The following is a 9,856-nucleotide window of genomic DNA, read 5'->3' on the forward strand; positions in this document are numbered from 1 at the left end:
GTGGTGATGGTGGTGGACAGGAACAGTCGTATGATAGGTGAAGGCAAGTGATTGAGAGTAGTGGTGGTGGTTGTGTGAATGTGAATAGTACAAGTGGAGTGATTATTGGAGAGTAGTGGTGGTGGTGGTGGCGGGTGGTAGGTTGTAGTAGTAGTGGTGGTGGCGTAAACACCTGTCGACCCAAGGGCAATAGCCTACAGCTTGGCGGGGATTCAACCGCCACTTTCAGGAAACATGTACTCTGGACCGCTAGTTTATAGAAGCAGTGTTAGTCGATTTCTTGAAGCCGTGTTGGTCGACTTACAGAAACAGTGTTGGTCGGGTTATAGAAGCATTATTGGTCGACTTACAGAAACATTGTTGGTCGGGTTATAGAAGCATTATTGGTCGACTTACAGAAACATTGTTGGTCGGGTTATAGAAGCATTATTGGTCGACTTACAGAAACAGTGTTGGTCGGGTTATAGAAGCATTATTGGTCGACTTACAGAAAGTGTTGGTCGGGTTATAGAAGCATTATTGGTCGACTTACAGAAACAGTGTTGGTCGGGTTATAGAAGCATTATTGGTCGACTTACAGAAACAGTGTTGGTCGGGTTATAGAAGCATTATTGGTCGACTTACAGAAACAGTGTTGGTCGGGTTATAGAAGCATTGTTGGGAAGATAATCATTAGGTTGACGTAGGAAAGTATGAATGGTGTTTCATAAGGTAGTGAAACTCACACTTCATCCAAAGCCCCTGATACCAATTATAAGAGAAGAAAAACACACCTCCATTATATTCCTTCCCGTTCCCTACACACCACTACACCTTCTACATCCTCTTCCATCAATCCGTGAATCCACCGTGTCTAATCCTTTCCCATAATTCCCCCTTGAACTTCTCCTATATGTTCCCTCGTCTAATGCGTTCGTCAATATATTCTGGTTACCATTATAATTTGTTTTTGTAAACCAAGACCTATTACATTCTGTGGATGAGTATTCATTAACCTACTTTTATTTATGTATAAATTGCTCTTAACCTCCTCTGTATAAACAGGCGAAAATATATGTATGCAAGATATATATATATATATATATATATATATATATATATATATATATATATATATAAGAAAATATACTGCTGCTAGTTATATATGAAAATATATGTATGCTATTTATATAATATAAGCTGCTAGTTTGACGCATTAAATCACCACCTGTAGTGTTGCTCTCAATAATTATCTACATTGTATGTCGTCTACCAGGATCCGGATTCACGAATCAGCTACGCAAGTACTTACGAACGTGTACATCTTTCCTCAATCTTTGATGACTTTGGTTACATTTATTAAACAGTTTGCAAGCATGAAAACTTGCCAATCAACTGTTGTTATTGTTATAAACAGCCTCCTGGTGCTTCGGAGCTCATTAACTGTTTAATAATTGTAAACAAAGCCGCCAAAGATTGAGAAAAGATGCACAGATTCGTAAATGTTTGTATAACTGCTTCGTGAATCTGGCCCCAGATCTCTGGCTTTGTCCACGTAGGACGGAAAATAATGTATTCACGCTGGTTACCATTCTATAAAAAAAAATGGTCACGTCTGTGGTAGAAAATCGGAAAAGAACACACACACACATACGCGCGCGCGCACACACACACACACACACACACACACACACACACACACACACACACACACATACACACACACACACACACACACACACACACACGTACGTACGTGCGTTTTCCTCACATTTATCATGTACACACACTCGCCAGAACCTTTTGTGCAGAACCACCTGTGCTCTTCTAAAACAAAGCCGCTCCCCCCTCTCCTCCTCCCCCCCCCTCCCCCCCCCCACGGAACACGTAACCCCAGCACCTATGATCAGTACACTTGCCACCTCCCCCCCCCCCCCCACACACACTACACACGACTGTGGTATCTAAAGCCTCTAGAGTGAACATTTTTTTCATCGCGGCTGACTAGTGTACATCTCTGCCTAAAAAAAACTTGCCCCTTTGGTACATAATTACAAAACAATTCAATCTTCGTTCCCCAAGGTGCCAGAAGTGAACGCCCTGTGTTCCAAGGTTTGAAGTGAACGCTCTGTGTTCCACAAGGTTTAAAGTGAACGCCCTGTGCCACAAGGTTTAAAGTGAACGCCCTGTGCCACAAGGTTTAAAGTGAACGCCCTGTGCCACAAGGTTTGAAGTGAACGCCCTGTGTCCCAAGGTTTGAAGTGAACGCCCTGTGCCCCAAGGTTGGAAGTGAACTCCCTGTGCCACAAGGTTTAAAGTGAACTCCCTGTGCCACAAGGTTTAAAGTGAACTCCCTGTGCCACAAGGTTTAAAATGAACGCCCTGTGTCCCAAGGTTTGAAGTGAACGCCCTGTGCCCCAAGGTTGGAAGTGAACGCCCTGTGCCCCAAGGTTGGAAGTGAACGCCCTGTGCCCCAAGGTTGGAAGTGAACGCCCTGTGCCAAAAAGTTTGAAGTGAACCCCTGGTTTTCTGAATGCGTTTCAGCTGTCTAGAGATATCTGCATTAAACGCCTGACAGCTTGTGGAATATGGACAACATCATAAAATGAACTACCGGAACATCTAAAAATATACGAAATAAATCGGAAAGAGCCGACTGTGAGCGACCATGACCGCATCGCCAACACGAAGAAATTTTTAAGCAATTAAATTATTTAGATCGGAAACGCATTTATGATACGAGTGTAAATGTTAAAGATTTCATTCAGACTGTATCAACAGAGCTAATACTTACACAACAAGCAACTTTTCATTGACAACAACGGCAAGATTTAATAGACTTTTTTTGCCAATACAACAATTTTAGATTAGTTATCTAACAGAGTAACACAAATTCACCCAAGTGTTGAGCTTTAAAGTAAACAAAAAAATTACAATATTAAACAAATCCTTAACTACAACAGTTCCAATAGCTACAGCCTCGACACACTATAGCCCAAATTCATCATGTCAACTCGTGGTCACATGGCGATATTCCTGGCAACCCTCACAATCGCTACACTTGTTGCCATCTGTTGGTTGTACAACCCAACCATGCTAAGGACAGCTCCAGCCATACTGGTGGACACAATAATGAACAAGTTCGTGGAACACGATCGAAATCGCAGTTCAAGTAGTGGTTCTGATGGCTTTCTATGGCAATATGTGACTGGTAATACCGACTCGTATCCAGTCAAAACGGCTGCTGGGTCGTCACAGGCTCCCAATGCATCTACCAAAGATTGGAAAACAATACTGTTCTGGAACTCGTGGTTTGGGCAGCCCTGGAATGCAAGGTACAGTAATGCTCGCCTGCTTGCAGGTTTTTTTTCGGCTGCTTGTGATACAGTTGCCACCACTTCCAGTAGCGTCTAGCTCTTTCCTCTTGTAGCCATTGTCCTTGAACGTGAGGATAAAACATTCACTTCAATATTCCCAACTGTACCTCCCTCTTCTTTTCTTCCCATCGTCCCTTACCCCTCGGGTATCTATTTACTGCAAGATGAACACACAGGCATGAGATGAAAGGAAACACTGCCCAAACGCTTCTATCCTGCCGCGGGAAACAAATCCGAGACCTTTCGACTGTGACCTGACTGCCTTTACCATTATGTGACACCTGGTTTTTCTCTGCAGGTTCGGCACAACTAACGCCACGGAGCTGAAGGAGGAAGGGTGCCCGAGCTGGAAATGCAACTTTACCTATGATCGTCGCTATGCCGGTAACGCCGACGCTATTGTCATCCACGCAGGATGGTAGGTGGTTGGGGGGCTACATCATCCACGCAGGAGGGTAGGTGGTTGGGGCTAAGTCATCCACGCAGGATGGTAGGTGGTTGGGGGCTACGTCATCCACGCAGGATGGTAGGTGGTTGGGGGCTACGTCATCCACGCAGGATGGTAGGTGGTTGGGGGCTACGTCATCCACGCAGGATAGTAGGTGGTTGGGGGCTAAGTCATCCACACAGGAGGGTAGGTGGTTGGGGGCTACGTCATCCACGCAGGATGGTAGGTGGTTGGGGGCTACGTCATCCACACAGGAGGGTAGGTGGTTGGGGGCTACGTCATCCACACAGGAGGGTAGGTGGTTGGGGGCTACGTCATCCACACAGGAGAGTAGGTGGTTGGGGGCTACGTCATCCACACAGGAGGGTAGGTGGTTGGGGGCTACGTCATCCACACAGGAGGGTAGGTGGTTGGGGGCTACGTCATCCACACAGGAGGGTAGGTGGTTGGGGGCTACGTCATCCACACAGGAGGGTAGGTGGTTGGGGGCTACGTCATCCACACAGGAGGGTAGGTGGTTGGGGGGCTACATCATCCACACAGGAGGGTAGGTGGTTGGGGGCTACGTCATCCACACAGGAGGGTAGGTGGTTGGGGGCTACGTCATCCACACAGGAGAGTAGGTGGTTGGGGGCTACATCAAACTCTCTGACGACTAGAAGACACGCCGTTAGGAGCGAGGACGGGGACGTCCGCCTTCCCCACCTCGCTTTCTCCTTTATTGCAACACGTAATTCTTTTGTATCATCCTTTTATTTTCCCTGGAAGGTCACTAGTGCTGAACAACATCTCTCGAGTTTCTAGTAAAGTATCTTAACGAATGTAAGATACTTTAACTTTTGTGTGTGTAAAGCTTATTGTAGTATGTTATGGTGTATAACATACATAAAGTGAGTTACTTGCTGTAACTTATTTCCAAAACTCAACCCACTACTACTTATTTGTCTAGTTAACGTACTACAAATTAAATCGCCAAGATGCAACTGATAGTATGCCTAGATGTCTTAAATATTCCTATATGCCATAAATATTCCTATATGCCATAAATATTCCTATATGCCATAAATATTCCTATATGCCATAAATATTCCTATATGCCATAAATATTCCTATATGCCATAATTATTCTGGCCAAATATGACTCGTCCTCCACCCCCTTCCCTCTGGCAGGGCGTCGACCAAGCACCTCCCTCGTATGAGCCGCCCAGAGTACCAGCGATGGGTGTGGGTGGAGGTGGAGGCGCCTGGACCACCTTCTAATACACGGAACGATGGTCCTAAGAGCCGCTATGTCAGCACCCTTTTCAACTGGACTATGACCTACCATTCACAGTCAGACATTGCTGCTTTCTATGGATACTTTCTCTCGCTTAATGCCTCCGTCCGGTGAGTGATGGACCCCCTCTGCGGGCGGGGAATTTAATGTTCAGTGAATTGCTATAAATTTTTAATTCTTATTTTCCTTCGCAAGCTCACGTACTTTTATTAATAATTAGGTTATTAATGTCTTGCTAACTTCTTTAATAAACATCCACATAACCATGTGAACGTAAAGAGAGGGCCCCCCCCCCACCTCCACCTTTGCAATTTGCGTACGCATGATACTGAAACAGGCACTCAGACGACCAAGGTCGTCTGAGTGACCAGGTAACAGGCCCTCTAATACCTGCTCACTCTTCTTAAGACTTGACGACCCCCAAATTAAACGTGTCTCTTGTTTTTTTTTTTAATTTGCCCGTCAGTGTTGTAAGCTGAGGACCACTATAATGAACACATCCACAGGAGCCGTGATGAGGGCTCGAACCTGGGTGTTCCAAGGCACATGCTCTAGATGACTGCACCACAACATGGTAAAAGAAGACTAGAGTGTGCATCTGGGAACACCCAGCGCATAGGTTCGAACCCTAATCAAGTCTCCTGTTGGATTTGTTCATTGATATGGCACGTTATTGTGATTTATCTCTGTGTACTATATTTAATGTTGCACAAAAATGCATCAAAAATCTCAAAAAGCATTAACGTCTACTTGGTAAATCCATTATCAATATTAACAATATAAAAACAAATGCTATTCTCATATGTTTCAATACGTATCTAGAATCAAGTTTAAATCAAACAGTGGACATGTACCCGTTCATTTCAGTATATATTTATGGAAATACAGCATATAGATTGATATTAATTTCAAAATCTTATCTACTAATGGCTCTTGCACTAGAAAAAAAATATTTACTGTGCAAACGAATCTTGGAAAGGCAGAATATAAACCCCATCATGAAGTGTACGCAACTCCTGGTTAAATTGTTTTGATTTGGATAATTAATCCAGCAATTAATAGATATCAAAGAAAACTGACAAAAGATACCATTGGCATACTTGACAGGCAAGACTCCACCAACTGCAACACAACAAAAATATATGCCCATAGCGGATATATGCAACATGTCCTAAAATGTTGCATATATATATCACACAGATTTTTATTTGCAACACATATATGTTGCAAATAAAAATCTATCTAGTCGAACGTACGTAAAAAATGCACTACTCGAAAAAAAACATTCCAAAGCCTAGTATGCATGTGTACTAGGCCTAGTATGCATGTGTACTAGGCCTAGTATGCATGTGTACTAGGCCTAGTATGCATGTGTACTAGGCCTAGTATGCAATAGTACATACATATATGCACATGTATGTACAATTTTAGGTCTGAGACAGCATATATTAGGCCCCATGATTGCTAGGGCAGATTAGGTCAGTTTTTCTGTAACTTTTCCAAGTTTTTAGCATGCCATTTAGATTAATTCATACAAAACAAACTTTTGGGGAGTCCAACAGTCTATTTTTGTACATTTGAATTCAAGTCCTATCATTTTGAGAGGAAGGGCTGGGACTATGTGGTGAACTCTATGATTATAGTGGGCAACATTAACACCCTAGTGCTGTACAGCTCTCCTTAATAACCCAGAACATCCGAGACTCCCAGAAAGAGCACTGAATCAGCTGGCTGAACTAGTAGGGGTAAGGCTGACCATGAGCTGTGGGAAGGAAAAGCTCTCAGCCTGCTAGCAAAACTCAGCAGTCGTCAGCTTCGTACCCACCTGAGGAAAAAACAACTCAACAGGTGTAAACATCTGACGAGTTTTTTTCTTAATGTTAAGCTTTAACTAATAATATAGATTAAACAAAAACGTGTTGGTTGATGAAAGTGTTCACTTCAAGTCATAAAATTGTAATACAAACTTCAGTAATAAAACAGTTTGAATAAAATATAAAAAAAAAATGCCAATTTTGTTAAAATATATCAAGAACGTGTAATTTTCCTATAACTGCTGGTGAATCATTTCAACATCAGCAGCTGTTAAGCTTCTGGAAAGAATATCTTAAAACTAAATAGTTGACCACACTCAAAGTTTAAGCTAATTACAAATCTCCATTATGGGTATCGGAGTTCTTTCAACCATCCTTAACAAATGATCCTGACATTTTTGGCAATGACAGTTTTAACAATGAAATCTACACAGTACATTGTATCCGAATAAGTATCTCTTAACAGCATCGTTTGGGTACAATCATATGTTTCATTTTGATTGTTTTTTGTGTATTGAACTACGAGGGGTACCCGACTGAACCCGGGTCTCTTGCTCCCCTCTCTTCTCATCTTCTCAGTGCTCCCTTCACTACCATTCACCATCTTCCCTACCTTTCTCCCTTCCTCTACTCTTCACCTCTTTCCCTTAATTCCTGTAACCATTTTCACTAAATACCATCCACACCAAAAATTATTTAGCCCAATAAATGTTAGTTCTCTTATGCATGAAACAGACTCCCTATCACCCATCCCTTTCCATCCTAACATTCAATATGCCAAAAGAATCGTAGTGAGGACGGAATTTTTTATTTAGCGAGATTGGAAATTAGTGCAATTTGCCATTTAATGCTAAGGGGGGCACAGATGGGTGTTCGGGGCACTAACCCCGAACACCCTATGTACTGCTCATAACTTAAACCATTGATCCTTCAGAGTTTAGTGAGATTAGCCCCAAGCATCTGACCGCCGACTTTTGACATTCTCATATATATCACAATTATTTGTAATGTTGTATTCTCAGACCATTGCGTCCTAACTTGATGTCCAACCACAACAAGGCCATGAAACAGTACACGGCAGCACTGGGGCGAGGGGACACCCTGGAGACGGTGATGGGCCCCGTCTGGAGGAGCTTCGTCTCCAGACCCAAGTTGGTGGCCTGGATGTCCAGCCACTGTCACACCCACGCCAAGAGGGAAGAGTACGTTGCTGAGCTCGCTAAATACATCCCTGTGGACAAGTGAGTGCGTCCTACCCTACATTATCACCACAAAGCTGTCGGGTAAAACTTACCATATCACATATGTAGTTTCTTACATAAAGGTTGCAAGTGCCATGATCTACATATTCGACAGCGATCTAATTCGTTACACATTCGCAGGTACGGGAAATGTGGAGATAAACAGTGCTTTCCCGCAGGACCTCTAAACGACGTGTGTTGGAAGAACGTGTTAAGCAGGAACTACTCCTTCTTCTTGTCCATGGAGAACAGCTTTTGTGACGACTACATCACCGAGAAGCTCTACAACCCTTTAGTGCACAACCTTGTCCCTATCGTCTATGGGGGTACGTATGGAAGGCTCAGAGTGTGGGAAGGCATGTGTGTGTGTGTATATTATATATGTGTGTGTGTGTGTGTGTGTGTGTGTGTGTGTGTGTGTGTGTGTGTGTGTGTGTGTGTGTGTGTGTGTGTGTGTGTGTGTGTGTGTGTGTGTGTGTGTGTTTCTTTAAGGGAAGGGGGCGACGTGAGTAAGTACAAGGGGCGTGTGTGAGTACTAACCAGGTGTTAAACCTACAGGTAGTGACTACGAGAGGTTCCTCCCACCACACTCCTACATTAATGCTCGGCACTACCACCCACGGGAGCTGGCCCGCCTCCTGACGCGGCTGCAGCAGGATCCCGTAGCCTACGGCAGGTAAGCATTACCACTCCTGCACCAGATATGATGCTCATACATCACACGAAACCCCCCACACACACTACCGAACCATCTCACCCCTCTTCCTCTATGATCGTGCTGTACTCTACTTCAGGCGCCCAATACCGGCAGGTACCACCTGTGGCGTGGGTACTTCAGGGCAATGATCCGGGGTACGATGTGCGAACTGTGTCACCGCCTCCACGTTGAGGCCAGCGCCCCGCCTAGCCACCACACGGACATCGCTAGTTGGAGGACGAGGAGCGGGAGGTGTCGGTCCATCGACAGAGGCATGTTCAACTCCACGCTGGGCTCAGGCTCCTGGAGGACCATCATCACCACACACTATGACCCCTTCATTAACACCAGTTTGCGTCTGTGATTCCCTACGATGCAAAAAGTGATGGACTTTTTCCATGTGAATTTTTTTTTCAATTATGCATTACTGCTTTCCACAACATATTTCCCTAACTCCACACAAACCGTAATGAGTATACAGAACATGTGGGATAAAAACAAGTCGATTTACCCAGGCCAAACAAAGAAAACCTTGTTGATAATTTTAAAGTACATAATAAATAATGAAATAGCAATAATGAAATATGATTTTACATTGCATGGAGAAAATGAGAAAGAAAATATTCCCCTTTGAAATTATCACACAGCAGATTATACAAGCTAGAAGCTTGGTGTACAGACTTCAGTACTTAAAAGTAGATGAAATTAAAAAACTAATTTGAATTATTGTGTAAGGAACCCTAGAAGCAAAATATCTTGTAGGCTTCCTTATATTGAAACCATCTTTGCTCTAAATGATTACGCAAAGTGAAGTGTTGTATTGATCACAAAGAGGACAATATAAGAGATAACAGTAGGTTGAGGCATCTTTAAGAATCTCTGGTGAAAAGATAACAGTGAATATATACTGATGAGAAAAGCAGAGAGATTGAGAGATCATGATAACTAGGGAAGCGAAGTCAAATCATAAAGGATTTTTTTTAGTATATAAAACAGTTTATGACAATAAATTAGCTGTTAATGA

General features: G+C 43.3%; 1 protein-coding gene across 1 annotated transcript; it reads left to right on the forward strand.

Moving 5' to 3' along the window:
- The first annotated feature begins 2,019 nt into the window (after positions 1 to 2,019).
- Positions 2,020 to 9,374, forward strand: LOC123761527 (alpha-(1,3)-fucosyltransferase C). The gene is made up of 7 exons (XM_045747552.2): positions 2,020 to 3,314; positions 3,655 to 3,774; positions 4,975 to 5,190; positions 7,917 to 8,135; positions 8,277 to 8,461; positions 8,694 to 8,811; positions 8,947 to 9,374. Exons 1-7 carry the CDS (start codon positions 2,986 to 2,988, stop codon positions 9,194 to 9,196), a joined length of 1,437 nt encoding a protein of 478 aa, XP_045603508.1. The 5' UTR covers positions 2,020 to 2,985; the 3' UTR covers positions 9,197 to 9,374.
- Positions 9,375 to 9,856: the final 482 nt, after the last annotated feature.

Source organism: Procambarus clarkii, chromosome 7 (genome assembly GCF_040958095.1).
Source record: "Procambarus clarkii isolate CNS0578487 chromosome 7, FALCON_Pclarkii_2.0, whole genome shotgun sequence".
Taxonomy (NCBI): Eukaryota; Metazoa; Arthropoda; class Malacostraca; order Decapoda; family Cambaridae; genus Procambarus; species Procambarus clarkii.

Coding starts and splice junctions, on each gene's coding strand:
- LOC123761527 (XM_045747552.2), top strand. CDS start 2,986: ATGTCAACTCGTGGTCACATGGCGATATTCCTGGCAACCCTCACAATC. Junction 3,775..4,974: donor ATTGTCATCCACGCAGGATG/GTAGGTGGTTGG, acceptor TCCCTCTGGCAG/GGCGTCGACCAAGCACCTCC. Junction 5,191..7,916: donor TCGCTTAATGCCTCCGTCCG/GTGAGTGATGGA, acceptor TTGTATTCTCAG/ACCATTGCGTCCTAACTTGA.